Source organism: Lytechinus variegatus, chromosome 16 (genome assembly GCF_018143015.1).
Source record: "Lytechinus variegatus isolate NC3 chromosome 16, Lvar_3.0, whole genome shotgun sequence".
In the NCBI taxonomy this organism is placed as follows: Eukaryota; Metazoa; Echinodermata; class Echinoidea; order Temnopleuroida; family Toxopneustidae; genus Lytechinus; species Lytechinus variegatus.
In genome coordinates, this window is record NC_054755.1 from 27,476,621 (window position 1) to 27,495,742 (window position 19,122).

A 19,122-nucleotide genomic window follows, 5' to 3' on the forward strand; every position below is an offset into this window, starting at 1 on the left:
TGCAACTATTATTTCCTTGACTTTAGCTCAAGCTTCCACTTCATTTGTATCAGGTTCCCATTCAGTTCAGTGTTAATCACTTGCTTGCTAAAGGAAAATAGGCTGTTATGTTGTAATGAGAGTGGTCAGTGTAATTCCCTTTGGTGGTCTTTACGATTCATCTAGTGTTCCTTATGAAATGATTCTTTCGATACCACTTTCAGGTGTCATCTTTAGGAAGTGGAGGAGACCATGTCATGGATGCCATCTCACAGTGCGAACAGTACGCCAAAGAGAAGGGAGCGCAGGAGAGGAACGCTCCTTGGAGGTTGTTCTTCAGGAAGGAGATCTTTGCCCCGTGGCACGACCCCACGGCCGACCCCGTCGGAACCAATTTGATCTACCAACAGATTGTCAGAGGTGTCAAATTCGGAGAGTACCGATGTGATAAGGTATGGTGACTGGGCATAGAAGGCATTGGTGGACATCCTGATGGACATTATGACGGTGATAATGGTGATGATGATGATGGTGGTGGTGGTGATGATGACGGTGATGATGATGGTGATGATGATAATGATGACGATAAAGATGACGGCGATGATGAAAATGATGATGACAATGATGATGATCATCATCATCATATTGATGATTGCGATGATGATGGTGATTGTAGTGATATAATGTTTCTGGTATTGAAAGTGATATGCTAATACTGTTGATAAAGTACTTTGCAATTCTTTTTCATTCTTTCAAACTGTAACTTTTTTCTTCATGCTGATTGTCGTAACACGCATTTTATAAAATTCTTTGTTCTCCGCTATCGCTTCAATCTACATCAGTCAAAGATTCTCACTGCTTGCTCTCTTAATTTCAGGATGAAGATTTAGCAGCCATTGCTGCTCAGCAATACTATGTGGAATACAAGAGTGATATGTCCTACGACCGTCTTCTAAAGCTCGTCCCATCCTACATTCCTGATAACGCCATGACAGGAGCAAGAACGGCCGAGAGATGGGCACAGATGATCAGTAGACAACACACAAGCGTAAGTGAATTTTGACCTCGGAAGTGATCTAGGAAAAAGTTTTTTGAACTTAACCCTTCACCTGTAACCTATTAGAATAGATCTCTTATTTATGTGAGGGTATTGTAGGGAAACAAAACTCTGAACACTTGGGAAAAATGGCTTCCATGGAATTGTTATATCTATAGAATATGTATGATCAACCACAGTTGCTCTCTACTCCATTAGTTTCATGAGAGAAACATGTAAGTTTTTGCAGTTGTCTTCACTTTGGCATTTGCCAAACTACTGCCAGCATTCCCCTCCACGAACAGAAAGACTGGCAAGGTATACATATTATGGAATTGGAATTTTTCTTCCAGATTTTCATCTAGTTTTTTTATGTGGTTCTCTGAATGCTTTGAAATATTTTCTGTTTTGCAATTGCATTTGCCACACTACCATGAATTACCTACCCTCCATTAACAGACAAACTTCCACTATATACCTACATGTACATATTATGGAATTTAAGTGTTTCCTCATTTTCACTTAGTTTTCAGGTATAGCTCTTTGAATAATTTGATATGTTTCCTGCTGTTTGGTGGCATTTGCCACACAACTGCAACTTTTCCCCTCCATGAATAAATACACTTACTCCATATTCATACTATGGAGTTTGATTCTTACTCTTCTTGTTGTTCTTGTCATGTTCATTTATACGTACATGTACATACTCTTCAAAACATTTCTCTTCTGCAGAGCTACTACGTCAAAGATCGTGAGGACCCCGTCCGCGTCAAGGAGGACGTCGTCCGGTACGCCCAGCTCCGATGGCCGCTCCTCTTCTCGCGATTCTACGAGGCATACAAGTTCTCCGGTCCAAGCCTCCCAAAGAACGAGGTGATCATCGCTGTGAACTGGACAGGAGTGTATGTGGTGGATGACCTAGAGCAGGTGCTCCTGGAGCTCTCCTTCCCAGAGATCACCCAGGTTTCAAGCAGCAGGTAATCATCTTCTCTCCTCTCTAGACCTTGTTTTATAAGATAGATAGCACCTTATTATTGATAATAATGCAAGTCAGAAAGTGTTGGAATTATAGCTGGATTTGTAGAGCGTTTTTTTGCCAGTGGATACAATGCGCAAATATGATTACCCCGGCTATTGCTCGAGGTACTACTTTATCAGCAGCACTCGGTGGATTCAAGGAATTGATCCTACCGGGTAACCATTTACCTCACTTGGGTCAAGTGAAGCATAAATGCGGATCAATTTCTTGCTGAAGGAAATCAACTATTGCTGGGGTATGAACCCATGGCCCTCTGTTTAAAAAGCCCAGAGACTAATCCACAGGGCCACAATGATGCCTCACTCTACCTACATCATCTAGTAATATTTCTTTATTCCATCCAGGGTGAGTAAGCTGTAAGGTCAGAGTTTCACCTTTTAGATGTTGTTCCTTTCGTCAAACTCGGACAGTAATTCATCATCCAGTTTATTTTTTTCTCTGTAGGACGGGTAAACTTCATGGTCAGAGTTTCACCCTGCTGACCGTCAAGGGGGAAGAGTTCACCTTCACATCGTCCAATGCCGAAGACATCAGGGATCTCATCGTCTACTTCCTGGATGGACTCAAGAAGAGATCTAGATATGTGGTAGCGCTCCAGGACTGTCCTAAGCACAGTGAGTAATACCTGGGTCCCATCTTACAAAGAGCTGTGAATGATCCGATCAACCTCAACTATATGGAAATTCATCATTGAAATGTTCACTTTGAAAATTTGTGTGAAGTCATTTGTAAACAAAGAGAAATCACACAGAAATTTCTAGAAAATGATGAATGTATGAATATTTGTCATTTATACTTCAGAAAACAATTCGCTCAGTCATGCATTTTAGAAGTTGGAGTTGCTGGCTTTCCGTAGTTGTGGTTGATCGGGTCAACCGCACCTCTGTCCGGTTCATGTCATTCTGGCCCCATAGCACAAATTGTAGCAATTTGGTTGTGGAATAAATTTTTATGATTGATTGCATTGATGGTCAGATTTGTGGAATGGGCCCATAGTAAAAAACTTCTTTCCTCGTTCAGAGCTAATAGGGGCCTGTAACACAAAGTAATTATTGATTGTATGGTTGATTTGAAAAGATCGGTTGCATATACATTCAGTCAAGTTTACACCAGCTCTACTTTTTGTTAAGGGGCCTTCAGGGGACCGTTTCATGAAAGTTGTCAGCACTAACAAGTTGTCTTTCTCCGACAGTTACCATAGTAACAGTTAGAGGCCAGTGCTTCTCAGCCAATCAAAAGCAAGGATTTCACTAAATATAGTCAGCACTGACAATTTAGTCAGCACTGACAACTTTCATGAAACACCCACCAGGTTCAGGTCTTCCTCACTATCAGAGACTCCAATTTGTTTTTCTTTTTTAAACTTTTTTTTCAGTGCACCTAGACGCAAAGGTTGGGAACTTCCATGGCATTATGTGTAATTGAGAAAGATCCCCTTCGTATGATTTGACCAATACGATGATGTTTTTTGTTCCGCACAACAAGGATTTTAAGTGCAATTCTAAGCCACACTTAACTGTTTTAGAAACACCCCTCCCCCCAGGTCAAAGGTCATCGTACCTTACCCCACAAATCAAATACCGCTTCATTTCCAACCAATCAGAAGCATCTATTTTGGGAATTGCACATGACTATTCTTGACAATTCAAGGAATTGTCAAGGACGGTATGCTTGCTACACTGTAAAAGACTTACCCCATCCCCCCTTGAAAAAATTGGCTAGCTCGTAACAAATGTTCTTTTCTGAGCATTTTTAATAATATCTTGTTTCTGACTGCCATCCTGATCAGGTCAAGGGTCATCATACCTCAACTTCAAGCGTGGAGATCTGATCATCCTGGAGCAGGAGAACGGTGACCAGGGGATGAACCAAGGCTGGTGCTACGGCCAGAACGACAGCACTGGACAGAAAGGAGACTTCCCGGCTGATTGCGTCTATGTTCTCCCGACCAAGACAAAACCACCCAATGAGGTCGTGGTAAGTCAACAGAAGATTGATTGTAATTGAAGCATGGAAACGTTGTGTAGCTTTTGTGACTCTTACCTTGTGATCAGATGGTTGTGTGTATTAATTATGGTACATTGTAGTAGTGGTGGTATTGGTTGTAATGGTGGAAGTTGAAATCACAGTGAACAATGCTAGTGCAAAATGGACGAATTTCACTGTTTCTAGCTGCTTTTCAAAAGATCTACAAAACGAGAAAACAGCTGTAAAAGAGATAGATGGCCACAGAACAGCTACAAGATGGCAAGTGAGTGGTAATGATACTAGTGGTAGTGTTGTCAATGATATTGTTGTTCGTGGTGGAAGGGGTAATGATGGTAGTAGTAATGATTGGAATAAGGACAATGAAATCATGATGATTGTTCTAAACTTACATTAAAAAGTTTTATGTTTACAATTTAGGCAATATCAACAAATTTGTTGATATGATCTTTTCCCTCATTTTGGGAATTGTTTTAATTTCTCTCTCTTTTGTGATTTTTATGATTGCAGGCTTTGTTCACAATGCACCCTGCAGAGATGGTGGACCGTACGATTGGACCAGCTGATATTGCCATGAATCAGGATATCCCAAACAAACAACATACGCTGGAAGAATTCTCCATTGATCACTTCAGGTAGCTTTCCATTGTTTCTTCTATTTACAGACTGGCCATTTCTCATGATGAGGATGTTGTCCCAACCAGACATATTAGATGTCACCATATAGTGCAATGTGGCCTCATAATTTAGTACTTTGGTTCAATTGAATTTTATATTTTGAAGAGAGCTAAAACATTTCTTGAAAGTGAAACAAAGGTGGAAAATGATAGTAAAACAGATTTTATGTGAAGAATCAGACACAGAACCAATTTGGTTATTCAAGATTTATCAATGAAAAATATAATCAATGAATCAAGAATTACTGACTTTGAAATTTATAAAAAAAGAAAAAAAGAAAGATTTAAGAGATGGAACATAAAGAATATTCCAATGGGGAACGAGTCGTAAACTTTAAGAGAAAAGCACATAAAGAGAGAGAGAGTCAGAGACATACCACAAGAGTAGCAAATATGGAAACAAGAAAGTAAACCATTCCTGTCATTGGATCTTTCTTTTTCAGACCGCCTCCCAAGCGTACCATAGGAAAAGCAATGCGACGCACCAAAGAGACCATCTGGAACCATGCTAAGGAGCCAATGAGACAACCTCTCCTCAAGAAACTTCTTCAGAACTCTGAACTCTCCATGGAGGCCTGCAGAATATTTGAAGATATCCTTTATCTATAATTTTGATTCAGTAACTGCAGAAAGAGCTCTTGCAGAGATGCTAGTCTCCAGGCTTCAGTGTGATTTCAGGCTATCACAACTGCAAGCCTTTCAAGCTTATATCGTACAGTATTTATGGGTCTTTGGCATGATCCAGCTTCTTTTCAGGCCCAATTATACAACTGACTGGCATCCCTAGAGAGCATTTCATGAAAGGACTTGTCAGCGTTTTACTCAACAAGTCCTGTTTTATTCAACAGTTTCCTTGATAACAGTGCCTCTCAATCAAAATCTAGGAAAGTTGTCACATCTGACAACTTGTTGTATAACAAATGTTGATGAAATGCTTCCCTGTTCCTGTCTGTGAGATTTTATCTAGAGTTCAAGTCCCACAATTTTATGTTTAAAACATTAAAACCTAACACTTCATATCCAGTTGTTGGTACTTGAAATAAAACATTAATTAGCTTACAGCAATTAGCCGTTAAATATTTCCTATTCTAGTTTTTCACTGAAACATAAATATTCTCCACATTTAGCTATCTTACCAAGCATCTTCTTCAGTAGCATATTTCCTTGACTTCTGTGCACCTATTTTGAGGTATATGGGAGATTTTCCAGGCAAGAGGGTCACCCGACATGGCAATGATCTAACAGACAGAATCTTTGAGCCAGCATTGAAGGCCGAGCCTCTGAAGGATGAGGTTTATTGTCAAGTCATCAAACAACTCACAGATACCAAGAATAGGTAAGTTCTTTAATGTGACCATATTTTGAGGATTATATGAGAGAGCTTTCAGGAGTTATATGTCAGAATATTATACATATTATGGCTTAGCCAGGACGTAGCACAATAGTTTTGTTCTTCATTGACACGTGTAAGTAAAACCTATACCTTGGATTCTTGTGGATACATATCCTGCTGCTGCCTGTCATTTTGATGGCAGTGGTTCATATCTCACTGCTGCCACCAGTCATTTTGATGGCATTAGTTCATGTTCCACTGCTGCCACCAGTCATTTTTTATAGCATTGATTCTTTTCCTACTGCTGCTACCAGTCATTTTGATGGCATTGGTTCATATCCCACTGCTGCCACCAGTCATTTTGATGGCATTGGTTCATATCCCACTGCTGCCACCAGTCATTTTGATGGCATTGGTTCATATCCCACTGCTGCCACCAGTCATTATTGATGGCATTGGTTCACATCCCACTGCTGCCACCAGTCATTTTGATGGCATTGATTCTTTTCCTACTGGTGCTACCAGTCATTTTGATGGCATTGGTTCATATCCCACTGCTGCCATCAGTCATTTTGATGGCATTGCTTCATATCCCACTGCTGCCACCAGTCATTTTGATGGCAGTGGTTCATATCCCACTGCTGCCACCAGTCATTTTTGATGGCATTGGTTCATATCCCACTGCTGCCACCAGTCATTTTGATGGCATTGGTTCATATCCCACTGCTGCCACCAGTCATTCTATGGAATTGTTTCATATCCCACTGCTGCCACCAGTCTTTCTATGGAATTGTTTCATATCCCACTGCTGCCACTTGTCAAATTGAGTGATCTTTTACACCTATCACATGGATCATTGGATCATGATCTAATTTGAGTAAATTCAAGCCATTCTCTAATAATCTAATTAAAATGCAACAGTATTGTATGCATTACTGTTAAATAGTGACAATGTAGAAGAAAAAGGGAGAAGAGATAAAAATCTGGCAATTTTATGCAACATTTAATGCAATAAAGAGATGAGAGGGAGTTTACAATGATGGCAAGAAATAAGGAAGAAGATTGTTGGGGTAGCCTGATGGAGAACCGGGATATGGAGAGAGAATGAGAGATGGCGGAAAAACTTGCATATTTTTAGTCTGACATCTACAATCCAATTTATTATCACTTTGTCATTCATCTTTTCCAGACGGCTTCATTATATGTTAGGGTAAGTTGGTTGAAGTTGAAGGGCTGTTGTGCATCGAGTGTTGATTCTTGATTAGTTTGGGTATTTTCTTTGTTATTTTTTTAGGGGGAGGGTTGAATTGCTGATTAAGTAAATAGATATATTATATGACCTTATTATCCTGGAATGTGAACTAGAACTTCAATGGTAGAATCTTCACTATACATTTCACCAAAGAGGTGATATTTACTTTTAATCAAGATGCTGATATTGTCTTGGTTGGGTAAAGAACAAGATGAAAAATAAACATTTAGGGAAGCATATTCTTTACAAATATTTATTTTAAATTATTGAAAGTCTATCACACTTTCTTGTTCTGTAACCTTTTGAGACAGGGATCATAATATTGGCTTTTATTCAAAATTTCATTATCTCTTTAGTGTTGGGTTATAATATTAATTTTGAATGTTTTAAACAATGTATTTCAAATCATTAATTATTTTGCTTGTATTGTTAAAGTTTTGTAAGTGTACTTAGGTATCAAAGAAATCTTTCACAAGAATAATGTTCATTATTATGATAAAGAAAAGGCAAAATGACATGAATTAGGAAGAATTGTGGCTTTATGATTTTTAGTGTGCTTTGACGATTGACCTGAACAGCAAAATATTAATGATTGTAGGAATCTGAAATGGATCTTGTGACATTTTTCTTGCAAAAGAAACTCTAAAAGGTTGGATTTGAAGGACCCTCGGAGGTATACGAGGTGAGATCTACACAGATAAATCCCTCGTTTTATATGCTCCTTTCTTTGAAATGACACAATGTTCCATATGAAGTGTTAAAGCAAAGGCATTTGGATGTGAACGGGAGAGTTTTGTGGTGCTGTGTCATGAAATGTTTGGCACAGGTTATATTTCAAAGCAATTATCACAAGCTTGAATTCCTGAAGTTTAGACCTTATCTTGCCAATTTTTCATGAAGTGATAGATTAGTGCATATTTGTCAGAAGTATTCAATGTTTATATAGGGGTATCATGGTCAAGTGGTTACAACCCTCATCCTTCAATCAGAGGGACATGGGTTTGAATCTCTGCCATGGTGTGTTTTCCTTTAGCGAGAAATTTATCCAGATTGTGCTGCACTCAATCCAGGTGAGGTGAATGGGTACCTGGCAGGATTAATTCCTTGATTGCATGGGTGCTGGAAGGCAGCTCGAGCTAAAGCTGGGATAATAATAATAGTAATAATAATGCACCTCTCAATAGATTATTTTTAGATCTAGATGAAGCTATTGAGAAACATTTCATGCCTTGATACAGGTCATACTCCAGAGTTTTAGGTTATGTATTTGTACATTAGTGGAGAAAGTGAACTTTGATTTTAGTGTCCTATAAAGTGTGGTTCAGTTGCCAAGTGGCTACTGGGATAAACAAAATAAGTTCTCTCAAGATTGAAGTCAAGGGTGACAAATATCGCCTCTGAGCACTATTTTAGAGGGAAAAGTTAAATAATAAAGATAAATGAAAGTAGTTGCAGTAAACACAAGCTTAATTGTAACTATATCATCGAGGATCTAGATCTGGTACAGTTACATAAACTGAACTTTGTGAAATCTTGAAATCTACGCTGAAAAATGTTCACACTGAAGATCACCAACACAGATAAGGGCACGTGGGACAGTTTATTGTTATTGCTTTGAATATCGGCCCGACGCTTGACTCGAATCCCATGCTTATTTGCTAATTTCTCAGCAATTACACAATTTCTTCCAGAATCCTTTGGTACATATTTTTTATTTATACAAACAGACACTTTGGTGGTCATTTCATTGGATTCTGTACGAACTCATTTTGAAATCTTTACCACAACTGGAATTTATCATTAATTTTGGTTGTATAGCATTAGAGAATGGGGGTAGGATCGATACCCATTTCAATATTGTAGTTGGGGCTTGCTCTGCAGAATGTTATGAAATTATTTTGTAGCACATGAGAAATTGCAAAATACATTTTGTGAGACAAATTGTTTGAAGTGTATTGAATAGCCTCTTTGCCATCTATACCCTATTATATTTCAGTGATGCTGTTATGGGAACTATACCAAATGTTAATGGTAGTTATGCATATAAACTAACAGCCAAACAAAATCAAGGATTGCATGGCAGTAGCTGCCATTGGATAGCAAAGTTGCTGAAATAGTAGCTGTCTTTGCAACAGGAATCCATTTATTATTGATACATTGTAGCTGCATTTGTTGTTGGTTTTTATGAGAACATTTAGCACAGATCTTGTCCCTTCACACACACACACTTTCTTTAAATACACCATGCAGTGTGTGCGGAAAATGTAAAGGGTATGATGTTGTGAATGTGGTTGTTGAATTATTATTGTTGATGGAATGCTCACCACACAGTAAACATATTATATCTTAACAAACTTCAACAAGCATCTATAAACTTATTACTCATGGACAAGCTTTGGTCCGTATAAATTTGTGGAAATTCCGAAGCCCCTCCCCCCATGTTTCTCTTGTGATATCTGATGTCTTGCACTCAAAGAAACATGTTGAAGAGATGTTTCTTATTCTATAGCCGTTGCGCTTCAAATGTTTTGTTACAAGAGGTTCATAGGCCTAATGCTCTTAAAAGTGAATGCACATTTAATTGTCTGCTGTCAAACTCCAGGACAGAAATTGATTTTTAAGTAACATGTACATCAATTTCATAGAACTGTCATGTTGTTTATATCATGTTTCATGTAAAAGTAAAGATTTTATTCAAGATATATGAATATTTGATATCAGAAGTCATGTTTTGTTTTTGATCACCCAATCTTGAAGTGTTATATTTTGTTTGAGTGTCCCAAAGATGCAAGATGATGTGCAGCACATCATAATTGCAAAGCAAACTGTTCACCTTATTAAGCTGATCATTGTATGATCTCTGTTAATTGGCGATGCAAAAATATAAAAAATTACCATTATGAACACTGACCTCTTTTGATTTCGGAATGCAAATCAGGGTTCAAGATTCAAGGTTTCAATATATAGCTGTAATTAAAACAATTTGCATCACCATACATTTTGGTTCATGCATGAATATTCTTTGTTATGTTATTCGATAAAGAACATTTAATTGTTGCCAAATTTCACAGTAAAATGGGACTAATTTGCAATCATCCATTTTGATTCTTTTTTTTTTACATTATTTGAAAATCTTAACTGTTCCTGAGTTTAAGATTAAAATGACATTGATTTGCAATCGTCTTCCATTTTGATTTATACATGAATATTTTTATGTTATTTAGAAATCTGTATTGTTGTCAAGTGTAATAACAGTAAAATGGGATCAGGGGCGGATCCAGGGGGGGCACGTGTCCCCCTTTTGAGAAGCAAAATTAAAAATTTGTAATGTAAAATTGCCATTAAAACAGAGGTTTGCCCCCTCTTTGGAAATTGAACACCTTTTTTTGGGGGGTGGGGCTTGAGCAATTGTTTCGGGTACGAAATATCCTTTGTGCTTGAAAACTTTTTTTTTGGGGGGAGGCTTGTCAAAATTTTCCTCCGAAAAATTTGCCCCCCCCCCTTTTGGAAAGATCCGCCCCTGAATGGGATAAGTATAGACCTAAGGAAATCATGTACTTGTATGGGTTAAATATAATCAATTTGTCACCGCTCTCTTCCAGACTGAGCGAGGAACGTGGCTGGGAGCTGATGTGGCTACTCACCGGAATCTTCGCCTGCAGTCAGACCCTGCTACCGGAGGTCACCAAGTTCCTACGCTCAACCCGCCACCAGCTGGCCCTCAACTGCCTCAACCGGCTGCAGAAGACGATGAGGTTCGGCCAGCGCAAGTACCCTCCTCACCTGGTGGAGGTAGAGGCCATCCAGCACAAGACCACCCAGATCTTCCACAAGGTCTACTTCCCGGATGATACTGATGAGGTTAGTTTGGAATGTTTATGATGGTGGTGGTGGTGGTGGTGGTGATGATGATGATGATGATGGTGGTGGTGGTGGTGGTGGTGATGATGGTGGTGGTGGTGGTGATGATGGTGGTGGTGGTGGTGATGATGATGATGGTAGTGGTGGTGGTGGTGATGATGATGATGGTGGTGGTGGTGGTGATGGTGGTGATGAGATGATGATGTGATGTGATGATGATATGGTAGTCTTGATGATGATGCTGATGATAGTGATTGTGGTGGTGGTGGTGTTGGTGGTGATGATGAAGAGGATGATGATGGTGATGATGATGAAGATGATGATGAAGATGATGGTAATGCTGGGGGGATGGTGATAATGTCACTGGTGGTGGTCATTATCATGATATTTTTATGATGATGATGTTTGTGGTGGTAATTATTGTAATATAGGATGATGATGGTAAATATTATGATGATGATAGAACCATAATAAAAAAAAATTGAGTAGCTATTGTTACATTTTTAGAGTGTAAATTATATTAGACTATTAAGGTTAATTATTAAAGTATCTTTATCTGAGGCACATTGGTTATCATTTGTCTAGGCCTTTGAAGTGGACTCAGGAACCAGGGCTAAGGATTTCTGCCGTAGCATCAGTCAGAGATTACGACTTGTCTCACCAGAAGGATTCAGTCTCTTTGTCAAGATTGTCGATAAGGGTAAGCATGGGTTATCGATGGACTGAATTTGTCATAATAAAAGCATTGATAACATAAATCATTATAAAGTGCTTATTACAATTGTTTTTGAGCACTGCCTACTTTTACCCCAGGTTTGATACAGCTACTCTGATAAAGAGCTCGAGATTTCAAGGAATTCCTTCCTTCTGGGTACCCATGATAACATGTTATATAAAGATGCTATGACAAAATTTGAGATATACAATTGTTATACAATTAGATTACGGTACTTATGAAAATAGAGTCTTGTGAAGAATAGAGGTGATTGATAAATGCTATCAAGTTGGGGGATGGCTTTTTACATGTATAAGAAATGAGAGATTACCGTAGCAGTTTAATTATAGATTCTTGAATTCCTTGTCCTGATGATTTCATCTTATTTATCATGCAGTTATCAGTGTACCAGAGGGAGATTTCTTCTTTGACTTTGTTCGTCACCTGACGGACTGGATCCGTAAAGCTCGGCCAAATAGAGATGGTAAGTTGATGATGATAGTGATGATTGTGCTGGAGATTTTGATGATGATATTGATGATAATGATGGTGGTAATGATTGTGATGCTGCTGATGATGATGGTGGTAGTGTTGATGAAAATGGCAGTATTCTTGATTATGATTGCAAAGATGATGTTGGAGGTGGTGTTGATGAAGAGGACGATAGTGATGATGAGAATAATTGTGATTGATGATGATAATGAAGGGAGTGATGTTAAAGTCATTAAAACCTAGCCTTTTTGTAATATCTTTCAATTTCAATTAATAAAAATTGTTTTTAATCATTTCTTCTTATTATTCCGTTGTCTAAGTCATTCTTTTATAATCTCTTTCATAAATTATCAACTAAGGTGGTGTGCCCTTGACCTACCAAGTATTCTTCATGAAGAAACTCTGGACCAACACCGTCCCGGGCAAGGACCGCAATGCCGACATCATCTTCCACTACCACCAGGAGTTGCCCAAGTTGCTGCGTGGCTACCACAAGTGTAGCAAGGAGGAGGCGGCGCAACTGGCGGCTCTCCAGTACCGGGTCCGCTTTGACAACGACAAGACAGAGTTTCAGAGCATCCCGAAGCTGCTGAAGGAGTTGGTTCCTGCCGACCTGCAGAGGGTGCAGTCTCCTGAGGAATGGAAACGGGTGAGTGTGAAGAGAAACGAAGCTGCCGTTTCATATCTACTTTAAATACTAGTGTGTTTACTCAGTTGGTAGAGCATCCATCTCACAACATGGACGTCGGGAGTTCTACCCCTAGCCATGTCATACCAACAGACATTAAAAGATGGGAGTTGCTGCTACCCTGTTTGGCATTCAACGATTCAAGGGATAGAGTTATGTTCATCTGGCGCTGCAAAGTGGCTGCCGGACCTGGGGATTAATTAGGCAAAAAGAGTATTTTGGAGTATTTCAATGTCAGATTTCATTTCGAACAATGAAATATTGATTTTGTTTTCATTTTTCAATTTGATTTTGTAATCTGTTACAGTCCATCGTTGGAGCGTACAACAAGCATGCTGGGAAATCACAGGACGATGCCAAGATAGCCTTCTTGAAGATCATCTACAGATGGCAGACCTTTGGATCAGCTTTCTTTGAAGTCAGGGTAAGGATCGCAGTGATGATGAGAGGGATGGTAAAAATGTGGTGGTGGTTGTAGTGGGTATGATGGTGGTGGGAATGATGGTGTTGGTGATGGTGGCAATGGTGGACTGATGGTTGTGGTGGTTGTAATTGTGGTGGTGGTGGTGGTGTTTATGGTGGTGCGGTGGCAGTGGTGGTTCTAGTGACACTAATGACAATATATTGTATTAGGGCTTGATATATATGTTTTAAAATCACATTAGAATGCCAAATGTACATCAAGGAAGTTTGAATGATAAAGACATCTTTTGAATATGCCAGTAAAAAACAGAGAATATGAATGGCGAAAGCATTTACTGCAATTACTTAGAAATAATGGTGTCATGACAGTAAGGATGATGGTTATGCCAATGAGGGGGGTGAAAGGGGAGGAAGAGGAGGAGGAAGGAAGGAAGGAAGAAAAGGAGGAAGGGAAGGAAGAAGAAGTAAGAGAAGTAGGTGGTGGTAGTAATGAAAGGAGAATGACGAGGATGAAGACCATGTGGTGCTGATGATGGTGATGGTGATAAAGATACGATGGTACTGGGACAAAAGTATCTGCAATTGTAGCAATCAAAATGAAGAATTCACTATATCTTTAGGCCCGATATTAAACAAAGTCTTATAAATATTGTTGTAACAGTAGTCTTCAGTTTTATCTTCTTTAACCTCTTGTTATCGTGGTGTTTCATTCTCATAAAGCTGTTCATAAATTACATACAACTTTACGCACAACTGGTAACCTGGGTTGGTAGGCCTAGTCCTTTCAGTGTTACTGATTAGATTCTTTATCATTTTGATTCCCTTAAGCTGCAGATGAAGTTCAGTCTTTTTCTTAGATTAAAATCCTCACTTCTAATATGCATCTAAATGGACAGTTCCATGTTTGTCAAAGTTTTACTCGGGTAATAGAAAATGCCCTCCATTATTTTAAAATGAGGAAAATTGGGAGAGCTCATTTAGACTGAGAAAGGATCATTAGTTGTTTGTAAAGTCATGCATTATGAACTGCTTTATGAAACAGTCCCCAGATAAAAACTCTTTTGCATTTCTCAATCATCTATGTCCTATACTCTTTAGGATTTTGTATTTTCACCATTTCATTCTCTCTATTAAACATGTCCCACATAATACTTCAGTTTATTCCATTCCTTCATTCTTGCATCTCTCTTTCAATATGTGGGACTACAGTGTAGAATCTTTCAATATGTGGGAATACAGTGTAGAATCTCTATTTGTTTTCCTCAGTCTTGTATGTTAGAGTCAAGCATGTATCCCATTCAGTCTCCTCAATCTAACAATACTGAGGTGACGGTGAGTCTATTCTCTATTCTGCATGTGCATGGTTTCTCTCTATATCTCGCCTGATGCTGTACTCTATCTGTGACCTCGTTCTCATCTACGTCCTGAAACCAGATTAGTGGAAATCAGTTTAACATGTAATAGGGGCGCTCAAAGTGATTTTGGAAGCGGTTTGAAGTGTTCTTCCAAACCAGTTTGGAACACCACCTTGAGATTTTGTTTTCACGACTGCTTTGCCTTTTTAAACTGGTTTAAGCATAGATAAGGATGCAACCGTTCACCAGGAGGGAATTAGCAATCTTTGCACGGAAGTATGAGAATGCGTGCACGTGCTACTCAGTACCCACTGCTTGTAAAATGCCAACGCTGCGGTTTCAAATTTCGTGCAAAATAACTCCAATGAGAGCGTTTGGATGGCAACAGAACCACTTTACATGAAGTGGTTCTGTCAGGAAATGGTGATGAGGATGAGGATCTTCTAAACTGATGTCCTAGACTGGTTTGAGGGAAACCAGTTTTAAGAAGTAGATGAGAATGAGGTCTATAACGAGATATGAATTAATTATGTCAAAGCTGCACAAATATTTATGTTGTGTTGAAATCACTGAATTTGAAAAAAAAACAAATTGTGTGCATGGCGATGAATTATGGCATTGAAGGTGAGCCATATTCTGCTTTCCTATAATCTTTTCTCGATAGATGACATGTACAATTTTTACAAATGGCTTTATTTGTTTTATGCTTGAATGAATTTGACGAGAAAAACCTCCCAGACTGGCAAATAAACACATTCCTTATGTTTGCAAAGCATGACATTGAATGATGTGATGATAAAAAGCTTGTATTGGTATTACTGGTTATCGTCAGAGATTGTTAAATGCATGATTGAATGTGCTGTATCAAAGGAAGTATTTGATTTGTAGCGCCTACGTTACATCAGAAATCAAATTCTGAACTCTACTTTTCAACTGTATTCACCTGTACATGTATATCATTTGTTGTATTTGATGGCTCAGAATTTGATAAATTAACAGGGAAATGAATACATTTGCTTTATTAGTGTGGTGTTGTGATTGGAAATAATTCGAAAAATTCAGCATCCATAAAATGCTTGCCTCGTTTTCTTTACAATGTCAGGAGTCTTTGGTTTGTTTCATATAACTATTTCATGCTCATATACCTAGCCTACCATAATGCATGTTGGCTTTCTACAATAAACCAACCAATTATACACAGTTGAGTGTTGTGATATTTGGAATGGAATCTATTGCTTTTGAAATTTTTGCTATATTATTCTTATCATTCTACCTATATTACACTGGAATTATTTTAAAGCTCATGATACTGTAAGTTTCACCTTTCCCAAGCCAGAGGCATAATGAAACAAAAAAATTGAAGGGCCATAATGGCATATTGGGCCAAACTTCTAAAAAAGCTGAGAGCAAAAATTGTTGACCTTTTTTAATACAAAAATCTAATTTTGAAATAGATTTTGACATTGTATTACAAAGAGAATATATTATTTCATCCTTTATTTTTTCTTTCCATTTTTCCTTTTTTTTGGGGGGGGGGTCCTGAAAATGTTGGGGGTCCATGGCCCTCCGCCATCTGTATACCAGTGTCCCATGCCTCACTTTCTCTTTTAATGCTGGGCTTTTTTTATTTTGCTTTATACTAATCCTGGGTGATTCTTTTTTATTTATGTAGTATATTACGGTGACCTCTGTACCTATCATCTTCAGATCTACATAGATTGCTAATGATATTCATATCATGATTCTTAATAATAACAATATTATCATGTTAAGCAGGGCTCGTTAGAACAGTTTTCACAACTGAAGTGGCTACCCTGGTTAAAATATGACATTATTTGTTTTATATTTCATCTTCCAGCAAACATCAGCTAATCATCTACCTGACATTCTGCTGATTGCTATTAACAAACATGGAGTTAATCTTATTGATCCCAGGAACAAGGTAAGAAATAATTTCTTTTGTAAGATATCATCTAAATACTCAGAAATGCCACCCTTTGTAATGATTGAAGGTCAATTTTTGAGTGACAAAAAAGTAGTGAAGATTTTGTTGGTTTTGTCTCTGTCTCTTGTGTAGTTCTTGTCACCACCCTTGCAAAGAGTAGCACCCTTGGAACAGGACAGAAATGTTTCTTTTGTTAAGCCTGATCCATGTGCTAATTTATCCTGAACCTTTCCTCTCATATTCATATTTTGTATATCTTGTCTTTTTTATATTAATGATAACGATGGTAATTAGTGATGATACATGTAAATGTAATTATCATTGATACTGACAATGATTATTGATAGAAATAAATGATAATTGATAGAAATAAGTGATCAATGATGTTGAACAAAAAGTGATTATGTAAAATCAATCATTTATTATTGCTTTGTCCTGCAGGAGCCATTAGCAACTTATCCATTCACCAAGATCTCCAACTGGAGCTCTGGGAACACCTACTTCCACATGACTATCGGCAATCTGGTCGGTGGTACCAAGCTTCTCTGTGAAACATCACTGGTGAGTTCAGAGTATGTTTTAGGGGTCCCACAGGGCTACAGTATTGGGACAGTGCTGTTCGAATACAGCCTCTCACAGATGCCAGGTGTATTGCCGGAGGGAGGGGTAGAGGAAGGAGCAGGCCCCCCCCCTCCAAAAAAATAAAAGAGAGGGGATAAAAGAAGAGAAAAGGAAAAGTATCTAAGTTTGATTACTCCATGAAATGCTATTGTTGCAATTACATGTATGTACATTCATACAATTAAATTCAACGATCGTGATGCGTATTTTTTCCTTTGATTTTATACCAGAGAAGCTAATGAAAAAGCTACAAACCTTTGGTAATGTCTATACAATATTTATCAGTACCAGTGGTGCAATATGTAAATCTAGATTCATAGAAAATATCATAAGAACAATTGTCATTATTATTCACCCAGAATTAATTCAGTGTGCAAAGAGTTACAAGTGTATTGTTTCCTACAGCCATATGTAAGATTGAGATTTTTATGGGAGATTTTTTTTGTTATGACATTGCAGGGCTACAAGATGGATGACCTTTTGACCTCTTACATCAGTCAGATGCTGACCAACATGAATAAACAACACGTGAGGTGAGCGGGTGGTCAGAGATGGACAAGTGGTCAATTCTGCTTGATGATTAATCATAATGTAGTCACTCCGTTCCACACATTTTCACAGTTGCATGCTGGGTAATTGTGAGGTAAACAACAGAATAGGGCTGAAATTTATCAAGGCAAGTTCGAGATCATTATTCACGTAGGTCTACTAATGTATATCCATTTCAGCATGGTGGAAAATGTGATGTGAGTAATCACACACTGATTCGATGTCCAGCTTGGGAAATGATTATTAGAGCATATCATATGGGAGGGTGGTAGGAGAGTGGTCTAACAAATTATTTTGCATACTGTACATGACATTGTGGTCTAGGTAAAAAAGGGACTCTCAACTTCAGCTTGATCACGGTTTAATTGATATTTAACCATGAAATTTTGAGATTTCTATATCCATTTATACAAAATGTTTGCCTGAAATATGGCATATTTCAATCCAGCTGAAAAGGCTGAAAATGTGGCTTATCATGAAATACAATTTATCATTGACTTCATAGTAATTATCATAGTGGTTATTGTAGAAAGTACATACAGTCTTGAATTGTTCAGATAGATCTGTTTTACTTGTACTTTTCATTCCAAAAGAAATGAAATATTTGTTGACAGATTAATTGTATTTTGAAGGGATTATTCATTATTTACTGTAAGTGATTTCTATTCTATAGTAAAAGTGTATGCCCCCAAGATGATTCAATGTTGTGAAATTTCTGAAAGTTGACATATAGTCTATTAATTTGCACTTTTGTAAAAGAAAAAAATATATTGTTACATATTTTTGCACAAATTTGATCATGGATTCACTTGTATTGATGTAAAATATTCACATAAAGATTATATCAATAATAAGAAAGTACTATAACTAGACACTGTAGAGCATCGGTCCTTGTCTTTTTGTGAAAACATGTTATTGCTATAAAGTCAGTAGTATGCTTTGAAAGCTAGACCCTCAACAGTAACTTATTGCATGCAGAGTAACCATTAACACCATGAGTGAACTACTGTGCGGGAGGATAAAGTGGTGAAATCTCTCCTAATTCATCTTGAATATAGACTATATATTTTATATGCTCATACACCTACAATGATCATATTGCCATAGTCTTGGTAAGGAGACTACTGACTACCAATTCCAGGAGTCTATTGTTTAAATAGTGCTTAAAATG

At 37.9% G+C, this 19,122-nt stretch overlaps 1 protein-coding gene across 2 annotated transcripts in view; it reads left to right on the plus strand.

Moving 5' to 3' along the window:
* The window catches only part of LOC121429434 (myosin-VIIa-like), an 80,551-nt gene extending 62,156 nt beyond the window's left edge, over window positions 1–18,395 (plus strand). For both annotated transcript variants that reach the window (XM_041626427.1, XM_041626426.1), the window contains exons 29-44: window positions 204–431; window positions 857–1,027; window positions 1,748–1,992; window positions 2,499–2,668; window positions 3,844–4,031; window positions 4,551–4,675; window positions 5,161–5,309; window positions 5,897–6,053; window positions 10,905–11,163; window positions 11,749–11,863; window positions 12,276–12,362; window positions 12,730–13,019; window positions 13,366–13,482; window positions 16,695–16,778; window positions 17,223–17,342; window positions 17,862–18,395. In XM_041626427.1, coding sequence (XP_041482361.1) covers window positions 204–431; window positions 857–1,027; window positions 1,748–1,992; window positions 2,499–2,668; window positions 3,844–4,031; window positions 4,551–4,675; window positions 5,161–5,309; window positions 5,897–6,053; window positions 10,905–11,163; window positions 11,749–11,863; window positions 12,276–12,362; window positions 12,730–13,019; window positions 13,366–13,482; window positions 16,695–16,778; window positions 17,223–17,342; window positions 17,862–17,939 — 2,583 coding nt within the window. In that variant the 3' untranslated portion in view covers window positions 17,940–18,395. The remainder of the gene's footprint in view (window positions 1–203; window positions 432–856; window positions 1,028–1,747; window positions 1,993–2,498; window positions 2,669–3,843; window positions 4,032–4,550; window positions 4,676–5,160; window positions 5,310–5,896; window positions 6,054–10,904; window positions 11,164–11,748; window positions 11,864–12,275; window positions 12,363–12,729; window positions 13,020–13,365; window positions 13,483–16,694; window positions 16,779–17,222; window positions 17,343–17,861) is intronic.
* Window positions 18,396–19,122: the final 727 nt, after the last annotated feature.